Source organism: Chiloscyllium plagiosum, chromosome 32 (assembly GCF_004010195.1).
Source record: "Chiloscyllium plagiosum isolate BGI_BamShark_2017 chromosome 32, ASM401019v2, whole genome shotgun sequence".
In the NCBI taxonomy this organism is placed as follows: Eukaryota; Metazoa; Chordata; class Chondrichthyes; order Orectolobiformes; family Hemiscylliidae; genus Chiloscyllium; species Chiloscyllium plagiosum.
The window spans coordinates 21,534,073-21,560,193 of record NC_057741.1 but is presented as its reverse complement, the minus strand read 5'-3'; the positions used below and the strand labels follow the sequence as shown (position 1 = coordinate 21,560,193).

At 39.8% G+C, this 26,121-nt stretch overlaps 1 protein-coding gene across 1 annotated transcript in view; it reads right to left on the bottom strand.

Moving 5' to 3' along the window:
• sclt1 (sodium channel and clathrin linker 1) overlaps positions 1-26,121 on the bottom strand; it is a 112,792-nt gene that overhangs the window by 64,411 nt on the left and 22,260 nt on the right. The window contains exons 5-12 of the mRNA XM_043674192.1: positions 25,127-25,199; positions 24,970-25,025; positions 24,660-24,795; positions 21,281-21,403; positions 21,012-21,077; positions 16,203-16,273; positions 10,555-10,645; positions 7,384-7,475 (exon numbers count right to left, since the gene is read on the bottom strand). Coding sequence (XP_043530127.1) covers positions 7,384-7,475; positions 10,555-10,645; positions 16,203-16,273; positions 21,012-21,077; positions 21,281-21,403; positions 24,660-24,795; positions 24,970-25,025; positions 25,127-25,199 — 708 coding nt within the window. The remainder of the gene's footprint in view (positions 1-7,383; positions 7,476-10,554; positions 10,646-16,202; positions 16,274-21,011; positions 21,078-21,280; positions 21,404-24,659; positions 24,796-24,969; positions 25,026-25,126; positions 25,200-26,121) is intronic.

Here is a 26,121-nt window from a genome sequence, read left to right as displayed (position 1 = left end):
TGATGTTTCCTCCGGCATTTATAGCGATTTGTATCTGCTGCTTCCGGTTGTCAGTTCCAGCTGTCCGCTGCAGTGGCCGGTATATTGGGTCCAGTTCGATGTGCTTATTGATTGAATCTGTGGATGAATGCCATGCCTCTAGGAATTCCCTGGCTGTTCTCTGTTTGGCTTGTCCTATAATAGTAGTGTTGTCCCAGTCGAACTCATATTGCTTGTCATCTGAGTGTGTGGCTACTAAGGATAGCTGGTCATGTCGTTTCGTGGCTAGTTGGTGTTCATGGATGCAGATCATTAGCTGTTTGTCCTATATAGTGTTTTGTGCAGTCCTTGCATGGGATTTTGTACACTACATTGGAAAGAACAATACTGGCCAAGGGACTCAACTACAACCACAGGGACGCCAAGACAGCAGACTTCCTAGCAGCACTAGAATGCACACTCAGGAACAATGGACTGACAGAAGATACATAATAAACAGTGAGACAAAGTATCGTATCCCCGATAACAAGGAAAAGACAAACACATAACCTCAACGCCAAGGAGAGGTAAGCACTAAAATCACTCAGAAACGATAAGAACATAATCATACTACCAGCAGACAAAGGCAGAATGACGGTCATCCTGGACAAAGCATACTACATCCAAAAAGCACAACTACTTGCAGATACCAACACCTACCAAAAGAGGGAGTTTGACCCCACCCCACAGCTCACCAGTAGGATAAACAACACACTGAGGAACCTACAAAAACCAGGTTTGACCTACAGAGAATGAAACATGAAAGCAACAACACCCCCAGATTCTATGGACTACCTAAAGTGCACAAACCAGACATCCCACTCAGACCCATAGTGTCACTACCAGGGACACCATCACACAAACTGGCTAAAGAACTACAGCAGAAACTGAAACACCTGATCAGCGGATCCAGACACTCTATACAATCAACACAGGAATTCTTGGACATCATCAGAAATATACACATAGACAAGGAAGAAACCATGGTCTCATTCGATGTAACGGCACTGTTCACCTCTGTCGACAAAACCCTAGCCAGAGAAACAATAGCCATCCTGTTGGACATACAGAACAGACAACAGGACGTTGAACCTATCAACATAGACGGCATACTCAAACTACTAGACCTGTGCCTCACAACACACTTCACATTCAACAAACAAATATATGAACAAATCAAAGGCACACCCATGGGCTCACCCATCTCTGGACTCATAGCAGAAGAGGTAATGCAAAGATTAGAACAAACAGTCTTAACGCAAATTCAACCCAAACTCTGGGTCAGATACGTTGATGACACCTTTGTAATCATTAAAAACACAGAAATAGAGAACACACACTGGATCATCAACGCCACACTCACAGGAATCCGATTCATTAGAGAGGAAGAAAAGGACAACCAACTCCCATTCCTAGACGTGATGGTACAGAGAACACCAAACGGAGAATACACCACAAAGGTATACAGGAAAGCCACACACACAGACCAAGTCCTAAACTACGAAAGCAACCACCCCAACACACACAAAAGAAGTTGCATCAAGACACTATTCAAAAGGGCCACAACACACTACAGTACACCAGAACTGCAAAAAGAGGAAGAAGAACACCTATACAATGTATTCGCCAAAAACGGATACCCGAGTAATTTCATCAACAGATTAGATTAGATTAGATTAGATTAGATTACTTACAGTGTGGAAACAGGCCCTTCGGCCCAACAAGTCCACACCGACCCGCCGAAGCGCAACCCACCCATACCCCTACATTTACCCTTACCTAACACTATGGGCAATTTAGCATGGCCAATTCACCTGACCTGCACATCTTTGGACTGTGGGAGGAAACCAGAGCACCCAGAGGAAACCCACGCAGACACGGGGAGAACGTGCAAACTCCACACAGTCGGTCGCCTGAGGCGGGAACTGAACCCGGGTCTCTGGCGCTGTGAGGCAGCAGTGCTAAACACTGGGCCACCGTGCTGCCCACTAAGGGAAAGATGCCTAAGGGAAAGACAACGGAACAAAGACATGCTGCATCCCAAAGGACTAGCCACACTACCATACATCAAGAGCATTTCCGAACTGACAGCCAGACCACTGCGACCACTATGACTCATAACAGGACATAAACCAACAGCCACTCTCAGACAACAACTCACCAGGACGAAGGACCCGATATCCAACATGAGCAAAACCAATGTAGTGTACAAAACCCCATGCAAGGACTGCGCAAAACACTACATAGGACAAACAGGAAGACAGCTAATGATCCGCATCCATGAACACCAACTAGCCACGAAACGACACGACCAGCTATCCTTAGTAGCGACACACTCAGATGACAAGCAACATGAGTTTGATTGGGACAACGTTACTATTATAGGACAAGCCAAACAGAGAACAGCCAGGGAATTCCTAGAGGCATGGCACTCATCCACAGATTCAATCAATCAATAAGCACATCGACCTGGACCCAATATACCGGCCACTGCAGCGGACAGCTGGAACTGACAACCGGAAGCGGCAGATACAAATCACTATAAATGCTGGAGGAAACATCACAGAAGCGCTTCACAGGAGGCTCCCAAGCACTGAGGATGTCACCTAGACAGGGGACGAAATGTCTGCAACACAAATTCCCAGCTCAGCGAACAGAACCACAACAATGAGCACCCGAGTACAAATCTTCTCCCAAACTTTGAAGGTCAGGCATAATTAACTGAAACAGGTTCATAAGGTCAGAGTAATGCAGTCCTTCTGAAAGCTAAAGTAAAACTTCTTGCCTCCACTGAGATAGTGTTTGAGACATCAGCAGAAATGGGTGCAGTGAATGCAACATGAAAGTTAACCCTTTAGAATCATTACCTTTTACATCTCCCTCCAGCCCCCCAGCTATTTGTCACACCATATTTAAGCCATTATACAATTATGTTTATAATTATATAAAATTTATCAGTACCCATTCCTCCCCATAGTCTAAAAGGGGTGTCTTGTTTGAGAACTGTAGACTCTGGTCTTGCTCTATTGTTCATTTCTTCAGTGGAGAATCTTTTATCTCTCAAAGATAATTTGCAGAAGACATCATACCTTATAGACCTTATCAGTGGTCTACTGCTGTATTTGGATAGCCTTTAATCTCATGAATTTCCTTCACAGAAAGGCTCCTCATTGGTAACTTGGGTAGTTGCCTCATAATAACACATGGGCGCTTTTAATTTACAAAATGTCAATCCATAGAAAAGAGTTGCTCTGTTCAAACAAGTATGTTATTCTATACTGGGATTCTGAGCTAGATAATACGTTTCTGATTGGAACATAACTTTCTGTTCTGGATTACTAAACTAGGCAACTTCTCCTTTTTGAATCAGGCATGAAGCTGTTGATATTGATGTGGCTCCCATGGTGCTGTCTGCAGGTCATATGCCCCAATTTGCTGATCAGACTGGGCATTTTCAGTCCTCTTTGGTGTTTGACTGTTAAAGTAAATTTTCCCATTCTCAATTGTGTTACTGAAAAATTGTTGCTCACTCAAAACAATGTTTGTCATTGGTATTGACAATTCCCTGCTGAAGTAACTTTATCAAAATGTTCTGCTGTCTGGAGGCAAAATTAAACATTCTTGAATGAGCTCAGCTTGGTTGCGTGTCTTCTTCCTGTTCTCAGTACTGGCTTGTTCTTGCAAACTTTGTTGAGTTTTATCTTCTGATCTGTCTATAATGACGGAAGTGATTTTCAGACCTGCTAATCATGTCATGGAGTCATCCAGCAGGGAAACAGGCCCATGTCTTGTCCAGGCCAACCAGGTTTCCTAAACTGAACTAGTCCCGTTTGCCTATATTCTTCTTAAACTTTCCTATCCACGTATATGTTCATTATTTATAATGAGCTGAGATTCTCAATCTCTTAAGATCTCTGACAACCACATCACTAACTCAGCCCTGCTGTACAAATGGCAATGCCCAAGTGTCCTTAATGCATTCTTCCCAATGCACTTCCTGAGGGGGAGCTTGGATAACAAGCCTTGCATTACACGGCCATACACTATTAGATAGTCTATGACTGTGACGTGTTGTTGGTTCTCAAAGTACGTGTTCTCAGCCAACTCAGTGGGCTCCTGATTTGGCGATCCTTCAAAACAATACTGTTGAATGGTAGCAGAGTGTTGGTCACTCAATGTCAAATGAATGGTAGCAGAGCATTGGTCACTTGTTTTGTCTTGTCAAATTTAGTTGTGCCTCTTTGGTATTGCTGACCACTGTTTCTTCTCAGCCATGTGAAACATTTCCATTATGCCACGGAGTGACCTTAGAAAGATTCGGTCTTCTCTTTGGTTTCTGCAATGTGTTTAGGAAGCCTGAAAAAATTCTATTGCTTGTCCCTTGACAACGGTTTATTTTTAAACCATTAGTTTGACAACTGTTTGTTTCTGGGCTCTTGGAACTAGTGAGACTCCTTCTCACTTCTTAAGAAAGAAAAGATTCAAATGTACACGCTGGCTCAAAAATGAAGAGTGTTGATTGTGAACAATGAGCATATAATCAAATATCTAATACCTCCTGTGTTATGGTGTAACTTGTAGTATTCCAAGCCCTTGACAATCATTCCACCAGTGCCCATGCATTGCTATAGGTTATAGCACTTTCATTTTTACGCCATAGCAACTGGTCTAATAGGGGAATGACCCCAGCTTGGATATCAAGCTTAAAATCAAAGAAATGTCATTGACATAAACACGTCTTATGAATCCTAGATTGATGGGATTATCAATTTCCTTCAAAACACCTCAGTTATCTTTACTCAAAGAGATTATTATGAAATATTTTAAGGCTTTATGTAATTTTTTTTTGCAGCTCTCTAACTACATCCTACTTCTGCACTTCAGTTTTAGTTTTTGGGGAATTTGATATCTAAAGAGTTGTCCTCTCCATAATATCAGAACTTGTGCTTTTCTCAAATGTGCTGAATAATCTGTTGCCGTCAATGATTTTCATTCTGTATCATTCCAATAACACTTTAAATCTGCTATTCTTTAAGCTTTCATTCTTGTATTCACCAATTCTGTTGTAAATCACTGTAGAACTTGCTAGACTCTACCATAGTAATGGTTATAGCGTTCCCTTTATTTGTCAGAGTTTTAAACAGTATGCCTATGATACTGTACTGAATTCGATGATAAAACTTTTAATTTTACTACTACTTCTGTTTGGTGGTAAGTTACCCCCGGTGGAGTTGGATCAGAATCTAGGAGAGACCCAAAGGGGTGGGGTCAGACCCAGAGGGTGGACAGAAGAGCAACAGAGGGAACAAGGCCTCCCTCCTTCTTACTGCTGCACATCACACTTTGTGGCTTCTGGATGCTCTTCCCTTTACACTCCTGGGTTCAAGTGTATTTGTATGTGAAATCACATGTAAAGTCTACTTTTTGACATCAGTCCTAGATTTGTGCTTTCCCAAATGAATGTGCACGTGTCATTGCCTGTATTTGTTACTATTAGCAAACACTGCCTTTCCCAGATGATCATTTCTAGTACCTCATGCTCTTTGCTATTTGCTAGCTCTACCAATGAGGGTAGTGGAGGGGAGTTGTTCATTGTAGTTCACTGACATCCATTATCCTTTGTTTTGTTTTGTTTTATCTTGGGTTTGTCATTTGTGGTAAAAGATTCTTCACTGCAGCCTATATTCAAAAGAGGAACTATACTTAGATAACAGGAAGGTTTGTTGCAAGAGAGCAAAAATTACTCGACATGCGGTCATGGATAATGACTAGCACATGATAGAGCTGGTATAACTACATCTGCTCCCTCCAAAGCTATAGTAACTACCTGTCTTTACCAAGAGACCACATAGACCATCAGAAAGGGTGAAAGCAATGGAATTTGAATATTAATTCTTCAGAACCATTATCTTGTACAACATCACCAAGGTTAATGTCCTGTGTAACATGCCAGTTTGGTATACAGTAGCTAACTTGGCTAAGTGGAAGCGTAAAACACATTCTTGTGTCCATGTTTGATTTAATTAGTAGGCTTCGAAATGGTAAGAGTAGAAAAGCTGAAAATTGGTGTAAATATTTTGGGACAGTAACACAGTGGGCTACCTGGGATTCTCAATATACTGAATACTTCCAGGGGAGGCAAGGCAGTAAGATAGCAACCCTATACTCATTTATGTGCCATCTTCAGGTCACTGTATTGAGTGGCAATATAGGAGGGTGCCTTCCCATCTACATTTAGAGTCATAGAGATGTACAGCACAGAAACAGACCCTTCGGTCCAACCTGTCCATGCCGACCAGATATCCCAACCCAATCTAGTCCCACCTACCGGCACCCGGCCCATATCCCTCCAAACCCATCCTATCCATACACCCATTCAAATGCCTTTTAAAATGTTGCAATTGTACTTGCCTCCACCACTTCCTCTGGCAGCTCATTCCATACACGTACCACCCTCTGCGTGAAAAAGTTGCCCCTTATATCTTTCTCCTCTCACCCTAAACCTATGCCCTCTAGTTCTGAACTCCCCCACCACAGGGAAAAGACTTTGTTTATTTATCCTATCCATGCCCCTCATAATTTTGTAAACCTCTGTATGGTCACCCCTCAGCTTCCGACAATCCAGGGAAAACAGCCCTAGCCTGTTCAGCCTCTCCCTATAGCTCAAATCCTCCAACCCTGGCAATATCGTTGTAAATCTTTTCTGAACCCTTTCAAATTTCACAACATCTTTCCGATAGGAAGGAGACCAGAATTGCACGCAATATTCCAACAGTGGACTAACCAATGTCCTGTACAGTCGCAACATGACCTCCCAACTCCTGTACTCAATACTCTGACCAACAAAGGAAAGCATACCAAATGCCTTTTTCACGATCCTATCTACCTGCGACTCTACTTTCAAGGAGCTATGAACCTGCACTCCAAGGTCTCTTTGATCAGCAACACTCCCTAGGACCTTACCATTAAGTGTATAAGTCCTGCTAAGATTTGCTTTCCCAAAATGCAACACCTCGCATTTATCAGAATTAAACTCCATCTGCCACTTCTCAGCCCATTGGCCCATCTGATCAAGATCCCGTTGTAATTTGAGGTAACCCTCTTCGCTGTCAACTACATCTCCAATTTTGGTGTCATCTGCAAACTTACTAACTATACCTCTTATGCTCGCATCCAAATCATTTATATAAATTTATTTGCATTTGGGAAAATTGCTGTTTGTTGGGAATGAACCCTAATCCTGACTATAAAAACAAAATGCATTGGATTCTGAATACCTTTCAGTAAAGCCTCGAAATGAAAAATGTGCTTGAAGCTTAGGGAAACCGAATGTCAAAGAACCTGTAATTGCCATCTGTGTAATACCTGGCTTCGAACTGGGTTATAGCAGATTGTAACTGTTGCAATCGTTTATCTGAGGCTTCCTCCCTTGCCAGGGCAGCTGCAGCTTGCTCCATCTAAAGATAAACAGAAAACCACACCACTCGAAAATGAGCACAAGTATTTTTAACTAGAAAGTAAGGCTCAATATTAATGTGTTATTGCCAATTACAATCACTATAATTAAAGAGGAAACAAAGCAAACAGCAGTTTCCTCCCATTATCACTAATACTTGAAATCTTCTATCTAAACGTATAGCCATGCAACACTAGCTCACAGGAGGATAACTAAAATGTGGTTTTGGGTGTCATTAAAAAGTTTCAACAGCATCATTGTTTGGGGCACAAAGTTAAAATTCAACTTCAAAAATCAAACTTGCAATGGCAGAACAATGGTGATTCTCCTCTAATATTAGTGAGCACTCCACCAACAAATGAAGCAGCAGAATTTTTGTTTAAATTGTGAACAACAGTTGCATGTGTCCATCTGTGCACTGCAAAGGAACCAGAGGCGACATGAAAAAAGCCTGATTGTTTGAGGTATTCTGCTACACAGTGATGAAAACAGATTAAATTGTAGGAAAGTAAATACTTGAAGGAGAAAAATTTAGAAAAAGAATTGGGGATGAGATTTGTTGGATTGTACTTTGAAAGAGCCAACACGGCTTTGTAGGGCCGAATGGTCTCCTGTACTATATAACTCAAATGATTTTGTAAAAGAGACATTAACTGGAAATGATGTGGAATACAGTCAGTGAAACCCATATTTGTTTTTATAAGACATGCAAATGTGGAACTTAGCTTTACGCTTTTCCTTCTAAAACTGATATCTTCCTCAAACCTCAGCTGGATGGATTCCCAATACGATCATGGCTAATCCTGTATCTCAATGCCATATTCCCACTTTCTCCATATGCCTCTTGATGCCTTTAAAATCTAAAAGAAAACTCTTTTTTCACTCAGTATCAGTGCCTTTTGAAAAAAAATATGTTAATTTTATATCAGACTGCCTTTGTTTATTTCACATTGTTTTGCAAGGTCTACCGAACATGGCCTGGTGACTACTGTGGCCATCTTACAGCCATGATCCTTTCTTTTTGAAACCATTTTTGTCCACAAAGGCTCGGGCACTGAAATTAGATGACGCAAGTTGAAACTTGATACTCTATATTTCAACCACTGTAGTGATGATCTAGATTTGAACAGATTCATTCAATATGCAAAATGATATCTGTACTGTTTGACTTGGAAGGACTGTTTGGAGCCTTGGACACTGAGGCAAGAAGAGGTAAAAGGGAAGGTGAGACATGTCCTGCAATTGGATGTAGGTTTTCTCGCTAAGCTGGAAGGTTCATTTTTAAACGTTTTGTCACCATACTAGGTGACATCTTCAGTGAGCCTCTGGACGAAGCACTGCTGATGATTCCTGCTTTCTATTTATATGTTTGGGTTTCTTTGGGTTGGTGATGTCGTTTCCTGTGGTGATGTCATTTCATGATGACATGATGTCACCATAGGAAAGACATCACCAACCCAAAGAAACCCAAACATGTAAACAGAAAGCAGGAATTATCAGCAGTGCTTCGTCCGGAGGCTCACTGAAGATGTTACCTAGTATGGTGACAAAACGTCTAAAAATGAACCTTCCAGCTCAGCGAGCAAACCTACATCCAGAACCTCAACCAGAGCTATAAATCTTCTCAAAACTTGTTCTACAATTGTATGGGAATTCACTGTGGGAAGGGGATGAGTTGTTAGGTAGAGGATTGGTCGAGGACTGGACAAATGTAGCTTGGAGGAATGGTCCCTTTGGAAAGTTGACAGGGGAGAAAATGAGAAGAACTGTTTGGTTGTGGCATCACACTGGAGGTGGTACAATTCAAACTGAATGATCCCTATAGAGCAGACATGTGGGAAATGGGTTGGACACACTTGAAGGCCCAATCAACCATAATTAGGGAGAAATCCTCAGTTCAGGCAAAAGGAAAACACATCAAAAGCTTTGTTGTGGAAAGTTGCATCATCACGAAAGATTACAGAAATGCTTAAACTAAGGGAAATAAGTAGAAACTTTACAAAAGGACATGTGTGAGGAAGCGTATTGAAGCATCTGTGGGAGTTGGTGAGTTTGTTTGAATATTAGTCAACAGCTTATCCACAGAAATGGAGACAGAGAAATTAAGGAAAGGATGTGTTAGAGACTGACCACAAAGATGAGGGAAGGGTGGAAATTGGAAGTAAAGTTGATTAACTTTTCCAGTTTTTATGGCAGACCCAGGAAACATCACCAATATAGTTATCAATGTACTGGAAAAATAGTCATGGGAGGTGGCCTGATTAAGACTGGAACAAGAGATGGTGCCACAAAGTTATGGGTACTCATAAAAGCTTTTATTTGGAGAAAGGGTGAAAAGTGAAAAACCGTTCAGTAAGAGAATGAGTTTAACCAGACAGTGGAAGATGCTATGGATGGGGACTGGTTGTGCTTCTTTTCAAAGAAGAAGCAGAAAGCCCTCAGATCATCCTGGTAGGAGCTAGAGATCTAGAGAGATTAGACATCCATAGTTGACAGGATGTGATTTGTGCCAGGAAACTGGAAATTGGTGAAATGACATGGGCATCAGAAGAGTCAAGGTGGAAAGAGACTACGCAATAGCCCAATGGGGGAGAAAAATTCAAGAAGGTTGAGTTCAGAGAGGTAAGTGTAGACTGAAATGACAGGTCTCATAGGATAGTCCAGAATCTTTGGGTCCCGTGAACCGTTCCAAAAGGAGGGTAATATTGTTACTCTTTGATAACATCATTGCAATGGTTAATCTTCTGCAGCAGGCTGCATGGTAAAGTACAAATATTTTATAGCCTGCAAATCAGAAACATCTATGTTTAATTCATAACTAATAGAAGGAAGTCAAACTACACTTATATAGATAAGGCGCTATACAATAAACTGCACAATAGAATTATCCGGATTAAAGTTGCCATTTTGAAGACTTTACAGGTGAGCATTGCATCCAAACAAACAGCCTTTGTTTAAAACAAGAAATCAAAAATTGCAATGTGGAACTTCTCTTCTGAGCATCCTTATTCAAGATAACATGCAGATACATAAAGTTTCTATTCTCAATTTTGTACCTCAAGGAGAGAACATTTACATACATTTCTCTGCATGTCTTCTTGCATCCTTTGCATCATTTTGTTCATTTCTTCCACTTTCAAAGTTGCTGTTCGCAAATCCAGCTTTGTTTTCCTGTATAAAAAAAATATTTAAAGAGGTTCCACAATTGCACTGTGCAATAGGTATATTATATTGATTAAGCATCAGCTTGGTTCAATTGACCCACACCATTGTTTGAGTCAAAAAGGCCGTGGGTTCAAACCCCTCTTTAGGATTTGAGTATATAATCTAGGATGACTCTTCAGTTTAAATATTGAGTGATTGTTGCATTATTGATTGTGTTGTCTCTTAGCTGAGATGTTATCCAAATCCTGTCAGCCCGTTCAACTGGATGTTAATGGTCTTTGTCAGCTAATGTTTGTCCTCGACCAAAACCCATTGCCTGGTCTTTCTACTCTGTTGCTGTTGTGGGACTTGATTGTGTTTTAGGTGCCACATTTGCTATGTAAGAGAGAATGGTAATATACATTTTGGCAGCGCAATTCGGCTATAACATCGCTGAAGAATTAGGGTACGGTATTTGCAAGAACACTTATCTCCATTCGCCATAGCCCAATTCCAACGGGGATCAGTTTATGTGCTTCATTCTGTGAATGTGCCTATATCTCTGTGCCATCCTGCGCTTGCGCAATGTCAGGGCCAGTCTTCTTGCCGTTCTGTGCATGCACCAATGTATGTACCATAGTCTCCATACTGTTCTGTGCATGCACGATGTCAGTGGCGGTCTTCATGCCGTATTGTGCATGCGCCAAGGTCAGCTGCCGACAGAGCAGCTTTCTGTGAGAGGTACTGTACAGAGAGTAGCTTTCTTACATTTTTTAAATGTACTGTGTTAAATTTACTTTTGTTTCATTAATAAATATGATTTCAACCTTCATTCAGGCTGTGTTATACTTTGCGTTAGACTTTTGGGTGATTTTTGAGCGATTGTGAGTGATTTTGTTTTGCTGGTCTGGCCCTGACCCCACTTTTCCCATAGGCCCCATTTCGTCTATTAAGTGACTTTCTATTTAGCGAGGTTTCACTGGAATCCAACTATGGCATTATAGGAGAACTACTCATATTTCAAAAGTTGATTGTAAAGTCCTTTGAGAATGGGACAGAAATATTTAATAAATTCAAGTAAATTCTTGATAAAATGTACATTTTAATGTTTCGTACCTTTTTAAGATACAGCGATCAACAGAGCAGAACAACTCAAAACCTCTTTCAGCATAATTCTAGATCTTGAATTTTTGTCGATTATTTTTAACTAAGGAAGTAGGTGATAATATCTGAACTCAGATCAGCTTGGTTCACTGATTAGGTCGTTGATGACAGTAATCATGTAAATAACAGGTGTTTATCAACAATGAAACATGTTTTCTATGTTGTGGTTCATTTCTCGGTTCACCAAAGTATCAAACAATTTTTCTAGAAACTATATGGGATTTGGAATGCAATCAACATCAATTTCAGATATGGACAGAATATATTTCAAAACATCACAGATCTGATAAATTGTAATACTTCTGTGCTTCACATTTCTGTCTGTTTAAGAACATGGGAATAGATGGAGACCATCAAAGTCTGTTCCACCATTCAATTAGGTTATAAGTTGGCCTAGAAATCACAAGTGGGTGACAATGGTTGGTTTATGACACAATTGGTACATTTGTTGTCTGATTGTTTCTCATTTTCTTGCTAAGTAAGTATGGATCAGAATTAATGGTGATCACCATAATCAATATATTTGTTGTCGAGTCATAGAGATGTACAGCATGGAAACAGAACCTTTGGTCCAACTCATTCATGCTGACCAGATATCCGAACCTAATCTAATCCCATTTGCCAGTATTTGGCCCAAACCCCTCTAAATCCTTCCTATACGTATACCCAACCAGATGCCTTTTAAATGCTGCAATCGTAACCTCCACCACTTTCTCTGGCAGCTCATTCCATACACACACACCACCCTGTATGTGAAGAAGTTGCCCCTTAGGTCCCTTTTATATCTTTCCCCTCTCACCCTAAATCTATGCCCTCTAGTTCTGGACTCCCCTACCCCAGGGAAAAGACTTTGTCTATTTTTCCTAACCATGCCCCTCATAATTTTGTAAACCTCTATAAGGTCACCCCTCAGCCTCCAGGGAAAACAGCCCCAGCCTATTCAGCCTCTCCCTATATGCTATTATTCAAGCAGAGGTGAACAGCATGGACGCATTTAAGAGAAGCTCGATAAATAAATGCAGAGGAAGGAATTGAAGGTTAGGTAGTCAGAGTTAAGTAATGAGAAGTGGAAGGAAGCTCATTGCAGCAAAAGACATATCACCATTTAGGCCAAATGATGTTTCTGTGCTGAGAGTACACCTGCATCATATCATCAGAAGTTATTACAAGGAATCCAGAACATAGAAGCATTATCTGCCATCTTCATAAATCAAGTTGGTTATCGACTGAAGAACAAGCAAAACAGCAGAAGCTGAATGTTTCCCTGCTTGCAGCAAGGCCAGTGAAGAAACAGACAATTGAGGGTTCAGAGATATTGGTAGTATTCAGACCAGAGGACCTGGTTTCAACTGACTGTAAACAATTGTGTCAAATGTACACTGTTGTAGCCAACATGCACTTCATTATGTAAAATATGATGGCCAGTATTAAACATTAATCTCAGAGACTTTGATTTCATATACCAATAATATATTGCTGTGGTTCTGTTCGCCGAGCTGGAAGTTTTTGTTGCAAACGTTTCGTCCCCTGGCTAGGCAACATCATCAGTGCTTGGGAGCCACCTGCGAAGCGCCCCTTTGATGTTTCCTTCGGTGTTTATAGTGGTCTGTCCCTGCCGCTTCCGGTTGTCAGTTTCAGCTGTCCGCTGTAGTGGTTGGTATATTGGGTCCAGGTCGATGTGTTTGTTGATGGAGTTTGTGGATGAATGCCATGCCTCTAGGAATTCACTGGCTGTTCTCTGTCTGGCTTGCCCTATGATAGTAGTGTTGTCCCAGTCAAATTCATGTTGCTTGTTGTCTGCTTGTGTGGCTACTAAGGATAGCTGGTCGTTTGTTGATGGAGTTTGTGGATGAATGCCATGCCTCTAGGAATTCCTTGGCTGTTCTCTGTCTGGCTTGCCCTATGATAGTAGTGTTGTCCCAGTCGAATTCATGTTGCTTGTTGTCTGCGTGTGTGACACACGCAGACAACAAGCAACATGCATTCGACTGGGACAACACTACTATCATAGGGCAAGCCAGACAGAGAACAGCCAGGGAATTCCTAGAGGCATGGCATTCATCCACAAACTCCATCAACAAACACATTGACCTGGACCCAATATACCAACCACTACAGCGGACAGCTGAAACTGACAACCGGAAGCGGCAGGGACAGACCACTATAAACACCGGAGGAAACATCAAAGAAGCGCTTCGCAGGAGGCTTCCAAGCACTGATGAAATCGCCTAGCCAGGGGACGAAACGTTTGCAACAAAAACTTCCAGCTCGGCGAACAGAACCACAGCAACGAGCACCCGAGCTACAAATCTTCACACAAACTTTGAACCAATAATATATATCAGACATCCACAAGGTGTTGTATGAACAGTTGGCTTAAGCAGAAACATTTATCTATTAGATTCCATATCTCAAAAAAGTTGCATTTAGTTCTAACTGTCTTGAGAAAAACTGCAATTATCCATACGGGAGAGTTTGCTCATTTTGAAAGTCTGAGATGCCCTTCCACAATAGTCTAATGAAAGCACTGAACATTGGAATTTGTAGCAACAGTACCTCCTTAATATCACGAATATGTGGTGATTGCTTGATAAATTCTTCAACCTGATTGACCATCATGGAGTTTTGTCACATTTTCCAATATACCCTATGAAGATTCAAAAGGCTAACTCAGACATTCTAACATATTCCTTACATACCATAACCAGAAGTGTGTAGATGGTGTCGAGGCAATTACGCGTTCACAGGGTCAGAAGTACATTTATTTCAAGTAGTTAGATATTGCTCTTAGGGCTAAAAGATCAAAGTGTATGGGAACAAAACAGGAACAGGATACTGAGTTGGATGATCATATCGAATGGCAGAACAAGCTTGAAGGTCTGAATTGCCTACTTCTTCTCCTATTTTCTATGTTGTTAGTGAGAATAACTAAAAAATAATGAACAAAGGCAAGTCAATGAAGTTGAGGCAATGATCTCAATAAATAGCAGAAAAGGAAGATCTCAATAGCTCCTAAGCTCAGATGATCCAAACACAAAACTGGTACTCAGTTTATTCATTTGAAGAATGTAAAAGCTTTCCCATTTCTTACTCATATTTCTGAACATTGTACTGAGTACACAATATTGTGTCAAAATTTTCCCAGAATCAAACCAGGCTCCCAAGCCCATACTACATGGTAGCAGAACAAGCAAGGTATCAGAGCACCGGGAAGTGCAGGTGCGCTTCCGAATCTGCTGGCCCTATCAGGTCCATCATGGAGGTAACCTCAGAAACAGAAGTTTAAAATAAAAATTCATTAGGGCAAAGCTGGCAGGGCCATCAAATTGGAAGAGAATTTCCTCAGAATAGTTTGCTGCATTTACTGCCCAGTAAATCCCCTTGCTGAGGCAAGTGGGAGTGACGTGTTGTTGGCACTTTCCCTCCTTTTGGGCATGCTTTAGCCCATGCAGCCCTTTCAATGTCAAATACTTTGTCTGTCATCACAACTCCTCTCTCTTGCTAGTCTAGCCATGTATGACTTTTTATATTGTCTCAGACATCGTATCTGGTTGGAAGGTTGGTGTCCTTCCAAAAAGTCTGCTTTTCCTGGTGCAGTTCCAGCATTGTTCACCACTCCCGTAGTAATACTGAGGCTATTGAGTTGCCAGCTCCTTGGCTGGTAGGCAGCTCTGAGGGGCTGAATAGGAATGAAAGCTCGGATGGCAACCAGTTAATTTTCTACCCTTTGTAAATAGTGATTCTGGGTCTTGCAGAGGGCAGCATTGTATTATTACTGCTTTTGAGCTCATAAGTGTAACCCTCACTGTAAGGAAAAAATTCTGATCTGCAGTTTAGTATTATATAATACTAAAAATTTACCAGTTAGTATAGTCAACTGGTATTTCTACTAATACTCAATGTTGGGAACAGTTGCTGGAAAATTTTAACCTTCCTCACAACAGACAGACCGGTGATCAATACAAATTCCAGTTTCATCATGCTATTATATCAAAAACATTTCATATTGCAGAGTCATGTGGCCAGTTTGGAAGAGAATGAATTTTACATGGAAACCAATGTATTCCTATACAATTTTAAGAAAAAAGTGTTTAGAAATCCCTGGAAGAAGTGACAGAAATGAAAGTTTATCATGCCTGTTTCCATTTCAAATAAAAACAAAAAATGACTGGAATATACAACATACCAACCAGCACCTGCAAAAGATAGATCAGATAATGACTACAGTGAGAAATCATCTCTGAAATTGCAAGCACGTGGCATCTAATAGTTCTGATTTTTTCTATCTCAGAATTCTGTTTGTGTCTTTTCCTTTTAATAGATTTATTTGTTCGATAACTTTTGTACATTTTGAATATAGATGAACATTCACAGTAATATTTTCTTTGGCTATGATGAAATACAGTAACCGTATACATACCTCAACTCTTTGTGATGCTGGTCCAGTTCCGAATTCTGTTCAGTCACTGTGTTCATAACTTGCTGATTAGTCTGTTTAAAACAGGAAGGTGTAAAGCTTTGTCATAGCTTTTTAAGCTTATATGATGGTTCAATAACCTACAAAGGGTTTAGGAAACAGAATAACCTCCATGTTTTTAAAGTCACAACTACCATACTATTTAAAGAACAGAGTCCACTTCATTAACAAAAACAGGAGAGCAGTGTTTATAAGTGCAGCAAAAATACAATCCTCATCACAAGCAAAAACAAAAATATATATTATTTTAAAATTAAAGTTCTTAATTTTCTCAATGTCAAAAAGTTATGCAGTTTTTAGTGGCATTGGCATAATTGTACAGCCATTGCATAACTATCTGTTCAAATGGACAAATAATATTGACAATGAATACTCTAGCTAATATTTGGTTGGCATACAATTGGAAGAAATAATGCTGTCTATGTGAGATTATAAAATGAATGAGTTTGTATTAATATGGTGTCCTTCAATCCATAGAATGCCAAGTATTAGACAGAAAACAAATTGCTCTTGATATGCATTTACCTTATTGTCAGCAAATATTACAAGCAAATTGAACCAGCAAGACATCTCAAACAGCAAAGAGCTCAATGACTGGCTGGTCTGTCAGTAATGTTAGTTTAGCTTCTAATGTTGATCATAAAAACCATAAAATGAAGCAGCAAGAGTGCATCAATTGACCTCTTAACCTTTCTGCGTCATTTAATAATATCCTGGCTGATCTGCTTGTGATCCGAATTCCATTTTCCTGCTTGCATCCCATAACACTTAATTCATCTGAAGCAGCCTTACGTATGTTTCAATATGTCCGCTGTTCTCTTGGGTATAGAATTCTAAAGATTATTGATCTTAAGAGAAAAATCTCTTATACACGCCCATTGTAAATGCAAGATCTCCTATTTTGAAATGGTGCCCTTTGTTCTACTTTCTTGTGCTATTATTCATTTAGCATCTATTCTGTTGAGGCCTCTCAAATCGCTGTATGATGTACTTGAATAAGATCACCTCTCATGCTTCTAATCTCTGATGACGATAGGTCCAAATTTTCTCGTAAGACACCCCTTCATACCAGGTATCAAATGAATGAACTTTCTCTGAACTACCTCCAAAGCAATTATTGCTTTGCTAACTCTAGCCAGAAATACTTTAGCAATACTTCCACACTTCTGTAAACCCTTGCCTTTTTAACTACTTGTGGAAACTGCAATGCTAACCTGTCATTGGCGTATAAAGATAATCAGAAATGGAGGACATCTTTTACTTCCCCAAAACAAAAACCATAGATTTTTCACTTCCACCTGTTCCACCTCATGGAACCCTGATTTAATGTCACATCAGGTATACAGCATTTCCTCTTAACTGTGATAATGAGAATGAAAAACAAGTTGCATTTTCAAAAGTACCTTTAATGCAGTGAAATATCCCAAAGAGTTTCTCAGAAATGTAACAGATCAAAACAAAAACTGACAGTGAACCATAGGGTACAGGCAATCAAAAGCTTGATCAAAAAGATATGTTTCAAGAAGTATTAAAGAAGGTGGATTTACAGTTAAAAACTTTTGTGCTTAAGGCTTAAATAGCTGAAACCACAATGACATGCACAGGACTTGAGAGGCTTCAACAGGGTACATGTTAAGAGAATGTTTGTGAGAGATATTGGAGGCAAAGACAAATAATTAAAATATAGGATATTATGGAAACCAGTGTACTGCTGAGGGCACAGGAGTGATGCACGAATGGGATTTGGTGATATTAAAGATACGGACAACAGAGCTTTGGCTGAGTTCTAGTGGACGAAGTGAAAGTGAAAATGGAAGATGAAGGATTGCATTCGAACAGTGGAGTTTAAATGTAACAATAGCATGGATGAAGACTCAGCAGCAGATGAGATGAGGTGGTTGGCGGATAAGCAATGTTACAGAGCTGAATATAGACAATCTTAGTGATAGAATATGGGATCAAAAGCTCAGTTCAATGAAGTACCAAGACCTCACCTTAAGTCGGAGACCATGTTTGAAGATGATGGTGTTGGTGAAGTAGAGTTACATGAGTTTTCACGATGCAAGTGAAAACAGATTTTGAATAATGTCACTAAGTGGCAGCATATAGATGAGAAATGAGAGTGTCATAGACATATAAATGCAGGGAATCTGGGAGTAACTGCATCGAAGCAGGGAGATAAACCTCAACAGGCAGTTTGTTGGGTGTGACTGAACAGACAAGAACTAAGAAAATAGTTCCACTGAACTTAACAACAGAGGAGGCACTGAGAAATGAGAAAGAATATGTAAAAGATTGCAGACTGATTGAAAAGGATGTAAAGGCATTGCAAATTTCATTAACAATCATAAAATATGATATAATTTGTGACTTGATGAGAGAGGTACACATGTGGAGTTTAAGGAAGGAGTTAAATGAGTCTGGGAGGAAGGAAGGTTGGCTATGAGATTGTGGCTTATGAGAACAAAGGAATCAAGGGTAGGTTTTTAAGCAGAAACAAGATGACAGCAGATTGGAATGAGAATGGGACAATATCAGAGAGAAAAGGAGATTATTTCCAATGGCCCCTAGCACTGGAACCAGGAATAGGCAATGAGTGGTCAGCAGCTTAGTGGGAACAAAGTCAAAAAGAACAGAAGATAGGTCACTCAATGGTTCAGAAAGCAAAGAGTACTTGTTTATTTTCTAGCTGTCAGTTTGGGTGAGTACATAACATGAGGTGCCTCTACTGAAATCTTCTTAATGATCCTAGTTTTCATTTTTGCTGCAACTTCCACAACTGTAGGCGACACTTCGAGAGAAACGAAGGTAAGATGTATCCCTGGCCCATTGCTCAACTTAACTGGAGAATGGCAACACACTAGCTTCTGTTTCACAGATAGCACTTTTGCAGACAAAGTCAGGCAGCAGCTTTTGTCTCTGAATGTCTACGAATGATAGCATAGCAGGAAAGTAGGCAGCTTGTGATTAGGATACTGAAGCCCCGAAGGAAAAGAGCATGGTGCTGTGTCAAGCTCAGAGGTGGTGCATTTGTTTGCAGCATGGCAAATGCACTTCTTTTGCATAAGAAGCATGGTAATGTGTGAAAGGCAAAGGTGTGTGTTTCCCCCAATACTCTGTCAGGCAGTTTATTAAATGCAAGTCCAGCAGAATCAGCCTATCATCCTGGGCCTTGATGGATGGTTTGTTAGGCTTGTTTTATAAGGCTTGTTTTATAAATTCAGTCTGGAGAGATGACCTGCAGTCAGTTGGGAGCCAACGAAGTCACGATCACTCTGTCATTAATGTTGAGAGGGTACAGAGTCAGCAAGGGCATCAAAAACCTTGACAGGTAGGGACTCTGGGAATAAAACTGGGATGTTGCCCATAATAATACAAGATGTTCAACCAAAACTAGAGGAAGGGTGGAAGATCATCCAGGAAACAGAGCTCATGGTACATTTGGGGTGGTGTAGAATGCAGGTAGAGAATCATGGGTCAGATCCTGCAAGTCAGTGCAGTGAATGCAAATTTTGAAACTCATAATATTGATCTGAAAATCAATTGGAAAAAAAATTACAAAGCAATATCCAAATTGGTAAGAGTAACCATTTCTGAAACAGGACAGAACCAGGACTAATATATGAGAGACCACCCATACAGCTACTCCAGGAATTAAACTGCATTAATGACACACTATCCATCTGCTTTGAATGCAAATCAGCATGACAACTGACATCATACCATCCAGGCTGCTCTTGTGGCACAGTGATAGTGCCCCTAACTCTATATCAGAAAGTTCAAGGCCCATCTATCAGAGTGGTGTCACAACATGGTTTAAAAGAAAAAGACACATACCATCCAATTCTGACCTAATCTCGTGAAGACCTGAATGGAAGTACATTGAGGACTAACTGGTATCTTGTGATCTCTCCGATCAACAAGAGCCAATGGAGCAGAGCACATTCACTCAAAGCATCATCTTCCTCATTGGCCAAGACAGATAGGTTCTTGGACTGCAAGACATCACATTACAGCTGCTGTATCCTCACACTCTAGACAAAGTGTGTGAGAAGAGAGGTTCTGCAGTAGAGTTGGGGTACCTCCTGGCAGCTGCTTCATGCCAAGGCCACAATGACAAAATACACGACTGGGTATGGGAAGGGATATTGACAGGCTAGAAGGTAATCCAGCAGCCTCTGCTTCCTGTGATATTGGTGGCAAGACCAGAATCAGATGGAGTGCCATCTGGTTGTCCTTCAAACTTGAGATTCAAAATGATCAGTGAGAGGTAAAGGAGGTGTGTTTAAGGAAACAGTTGGTAATTGATTAAAACAAAAGTTGATTTATCTTAACATTTGGATCAATCCTGGAATATTTAGCAAATTTGGCAGCAGTCCTAATTGTGTTTAGGTCACATTTTAACCCATGGACAAATCCTTAATATCAAAAGAGGCTAGGTGTCAAATTTTATTTGCTAACTCTCCTATTAGGTATCTCAGGGCATGTTAATAAATTAAAAATGTTCAATAAATTCAAATTGTTATTGCTGACTCAAGTGATATTTTAATACAGGACTGCGTTAGCACTTTGGGGAAGAAAATATTGGCACAAAAACTATTAAATTGCCTGGTGATTTGTGAGCTCTTGAAACACAATTCTTCCATCAAAAATTTGCTTGAGCCAAAATATTTTCCATAGAGTTCAATATGTGAAACTACAAATAGGTTGTATGGGATGCTATTTGAGCACTTTCCAGATGCTTTGCCTTACCAGTTTTAATTTTTGATTGGCCACTTGAAGCTCCTGAGTAAGTTGTCGGAAGTGGGCCAGCTGTTCCTGAAAAGAAAAGTACCAAAGATTTATGCACTTGCTGGTGGATCACAGAAACTTGTAATTTATCAATCATCTCACAGCCACTTGAAAAAAAAATGAATAGAAAATGATATTTTTAACAAGATAAATCTCTCTATTTTTCTGATATGGAAATGTACAATGCTCATTTAGGTCAATGAGATATAAAAATATTAAGGATGTCATACATTCCATTGTTGTTGGTCAAAGGCTTGATTCTGAGTATCTGACACATGATCTTGATACATCTGTTGCATTCGATCTAAAGCTTGTGAAACCAACTGCCATAACTCCAAGGCTAGGTCTTTTTCCTAAAAAAACAAGACAAACCAGTTAGGAACTAATTTTTCCATCAGCAAGAAATTGCAGAATGGTGATAATTCCTGAACTGTAAATCAAATTATATTTGGATTTCACTTTGATGACACAGACTCTGAAAGGTCAGAAGTGTATGCCTTTCTTTAGTTACTAAGGATTTTATTTGTCAATTTGTTATTCTTACTTTGTTTTTGACCAAAAGCCTCAAAATAGTAGGCTTGACATAATATTGTTTCTTTTCTTTGCGTCTGTGCCAAACCTACTATCACTTCAACATGACTTTAAATTTAAGCTTGTCAACATGAAACCTTCAATCACTCCATCACACAGGATAACCAGGTTAAAAATATTTTAATTTCCCCATTATCACTCACTTAGCTATTCTTTTGCCTATCATCCCCTCGACTGCCGACCTTTTTCTTGCTCCATCTCCACCTATCCACTCATTCCTTTTCCTCCCCCACCCTGTATCATTAACATAATAACATATTTTCCCAGGTGCCATCAATTCTAAAGAAGGGTTACTGGACTTGAAACACCAATTTTGTTTGTTTTTCTCTCCATAATTGCTGCCAGACCAAGCCAGACAATATTTCTGTTTGTGCAGTAAACATATTTTCCCCCAGCTGATTGAATACTCAACGTACCACCTTCTGAATGATCAGGAAGCAGAAAGGCATTCAATTAAATGGGATCAGTTAGATTTCTTAATAAACACTATATTTGATTTATTATCAAAGTAAAACTTATTCAAAAAAGCTACAATAACATACATAGTTGGTCGCATAGAAGTATAAAGCTTATCCCTCAGATTATTTCCAAAACATACACACATTCTTCATGAAAAGAGAAAGCGAAATTGATTTATTTGCAGAATGTAGGAGCAGATTGTGTTTCCCAAACAAGCTTTGTCTGAACAGCTTGTGAGATAAGCATGTGCGGTTTGTGTTGTCCCCACATGTGAGAGGACATCAGAGCGACAGACTTTGTAACACGCTACACTTCTTCCTTTTACCTTCAAGAATAACTCATTGTCTGAAGTATTTTCTTGCAGGATAAAGGGATCAAAGGATATAGGGAAAAAGCAGGAAGAGGCTACTGAGTTGATGATCAGTCGTAGAAAGTAGGAGCAAGAATAAGCCGCTTGGCCGTCAAGCCTTCTCTGCCATTCATTATGTTCATGGCTGCTCATCCAACTCAATAGCCTGTTCCAGCATTTTCCCTATATCTTTTGATCCCTTTACCTGGAAGAAAATACTTTAGACATTGAGTTATTCTTGAAGGTAAAAGGAAGAAGTGTAGCGTGTTACAAAGTCTGTTGCTCTGATGTCCTCTCACATGTGGGGACAACACAAACCATGCTCGCTTATCTCCCAAGTTGCTCAGATAAAGCTTGCTCGGGAAATACAATCTTGAGAATTTCCTCCAATCAGTCTTTCAGAGAAACAAATAGATTTCACTGGAACTCCACAAGAGACTTTTCACTGGGAGAAATGAGAGAGATGAACTGGACAACTCTGCCTCGTAGGTTTCTTGTCCCTAACTGCAAACAGATTCCAAACCTGTCTTATTTATTAGAATTAGAATCCCTACATTGTAGAAACAGGACCTTCAGCCCAAAATCCACGCTGACCCTTCAAGAAGTATCCCAGCCAGACCCATTACCCTACATTTACCCCTGACGAATGCATCTTACCTACACATCCCTGAACACTATGGGCAATTTAGCATAGCCAATTCACCTAAGCTGCATATCTTTGGACTGTGGGAGGAATCAGTACCACCTCATCCAGTCACTGTTCAAACAACCCCAGCAGGACTCTGGAAATTTTCCAATCAACCTGTTCAGAAATGTTATTACCCACCTGTGGAGCAGATGGTGCTTGAACCTAGGCCTTCTGGCTCAGAGGTAGGGACACTATCACTACACTTCAAGAGCCCCCTGTAGGGCACACTGCAGCAAAGCAAACATTTACCAGTCATGTGATTTAGCAACATAGGATTTAGAAGCCGGAGTAGACCGTTTGGCCCTTCAAGTCCACCCTGCCATTTATTATGTTCATGGCTGATCATCCAACTCAACAGCCTGTTCCTGCATTTTCCCTTTATCCTTTGAGCCCTTTACCCTCAAATGCTACATCCAAGTCCTTCGTGAAATCATAGTTTGTTTTGGCCTTGATTTCTAGGAGGCCTCATTCAGAAAATCTCCAATGTTCACCAATGACTTCTTTTTGAAAAAAAACTCGAGGTATTTTAACAAAACTGGAAAATAAATTAATTTTTGTACAATTCCTCAAAATGTAAGTCCTCCAAGAAATATTAAAAATGAAGCATCTCCATTACAATACCATTACAATTACAAACTTTAATCTTGATCACAGTTTGCTTGCGATTGGTAGTGAAAAAACATGCAGAATAAGAACTGCTAACTCAATTCATAGTTGGCTTTCTATCTTAGTGAATGCAGACAACACTATAGTTATTGTATAAATTATTTAGATGCCTAACCAAACATGTTAGTTTAGCACTTACAAAAATATTCTAATGGATGTGACAGTCTTTTTCATTTGGAAATATGTTCAAAGCATATATCAATAAATGAGTGAATGGGCATTATAATTGCACATTTAGCCAGTAGAATGTTAGATTAGTTTTGTGGCTATGGTAGTGGACCAATAACCCAAAGGTTGAGAGTTTGAATCACACATAGTCAATTATGAAATAGAACATAGAACATTACAGCGCAGTACAGGCCCTTCGGCCCTTGATGTTGCGCCGCCCTGTCATACTAATCTGAAGCTAATCCCAATAATCTTTTAAAACTGTGAATGTACACAGAAATAACTTTGAAAACTATCAGACTACTACAAAAGAAAACATAATGGTTCAGTAATATTTGGCTTAGCACACTTAAACCGATGGAATCGAGCTAATGGGTTGAAATCCCTGAGCTCCCTTCTTAATAGCAATGTGGGCTCCACATACCCAAGAACTGCAGCACTTTAATAAAGGTAATTCACCACCACCTTCTCTAGGGCAATTAGGGATGGGCAATAAATGCAGGTTTAGTCAGTGATGGCCACGTTCCATGGACAAAAAAAAATTCATCTGGGTGACTAAACCTTGCAGGCACTCCACATGTTGATTCTACTGACCAGTGCAATTTCTAAAAGTTAAAACAAATTAGTTTAAATGCTAAATTACTGTTTCAAGCATTAGTCCAAAATCATTTTGCTCATCATTACCTACCCTATTGGCTAGACGTAATTGTTCCTTTAGGTTTCTCACTACTTCATCTTCCATAAAGTCAACGTCCACAATATCTGCATCAGAAGGCAGGGACTCCAGCCGTTTTTCAATGGTCTCCTGTAATTCTGAATGCAACCTGCAGTACAGTCAATCATATGTATTCCAGTTAGAAAATAGAGTAATACTTAATTTCAAGAAAAATAGACAACTAATTTCACAGCAATTCCACCAATCCAATCAAACAATCAGCACCTGGCCTTAGTTAATAGACATTAAAATAATTCTAACTTTAAAAGTTGGGTAACCTTACCTTTCATTTTCTCGTACAACATTCTCAAGCTTTAACTTCATTTCATTCATGTGGATCTGTTATTGAATTTAAAAAAGTTTTGCTAGATTGTAGCTGTAATTTTTCTTTCAAAATAATCACCCAACTTTTAAAACACAACAGTCTCAAATATTCTTACATGGTGACAATCCAGCTGTTCACTCATTTTCTTAATCTGCTTGTCATATTCTGCTATAAGAGGTGCCATGAGGCTGCCAAAGAAAAAAATGGAAAGTACAAACATTAAGCATCAATAAAATTTGCACGAGTTCACATTTTGTTGGAAAGTCAGTTATCATTAATGTGGTGAACGTGGTTTACGTGATTTTTAGGAATGCTTTTGACAAAGCCCCAAATGCCTGACTTGGCAAAAAAGCAAAAACCCTCGCTGACAAATTGGATCTAAAATTAACTTCATGGCAGAAAAGAAGGACGAATGACTTCGAGTATTTTGCAACTAGCAGCTTACTATCGATGGGGTTCTGCAGAGTGCAGCACTCAATTCCTTGTTTTTTGCAATTTATATTAAATGATTTAGGCTCTAATATAGAGGGCAAGATAAAGAAATTTGTACATGGCACAAAGATTTGTCAGGTGGATGGCAGCAAAGACTCACGAAGATATAGATGATATGGTCATTTGGGCTAAAAACTAGAAAATGGAATTCAATACAAAGAAGTAGGAGGTAAATCGGAAAATGAGAAGCCATGTGAGAGAACAGAGAGACCTTGAATTATATATAACTGAATCATTAGAGGTAGCAGGGCAGATGGATAAGGTGATTAAAGCAACTGCGGTATTGAATACAAGGGGACTGTGGTTACGCAGAAATTGTATTCACCATTTGTCAGGCCACAGCTCGAGTTCGGTGTATAGTTCTGGTCATCAGACCAAAGGAAAAATGTACTGGAGAAGTGCAAAGGAGAATTATGAAGATGTTGTTAGAACTAGAAAATATTAGCTATAAGGAAAGATTGTATAGGTGGTTCAATAAAAGCAAGGAACTGCAAATGCTGTTAATAAGAAACAAAAACCCAAATTGCTGGAAAGACTCAGCAGGTCTAGCAGCAAAATTGAAGAACAGACACCCTGAAACGTTAACTCTGTTTTCTCTCCATAGATGGCTGCCAAGGC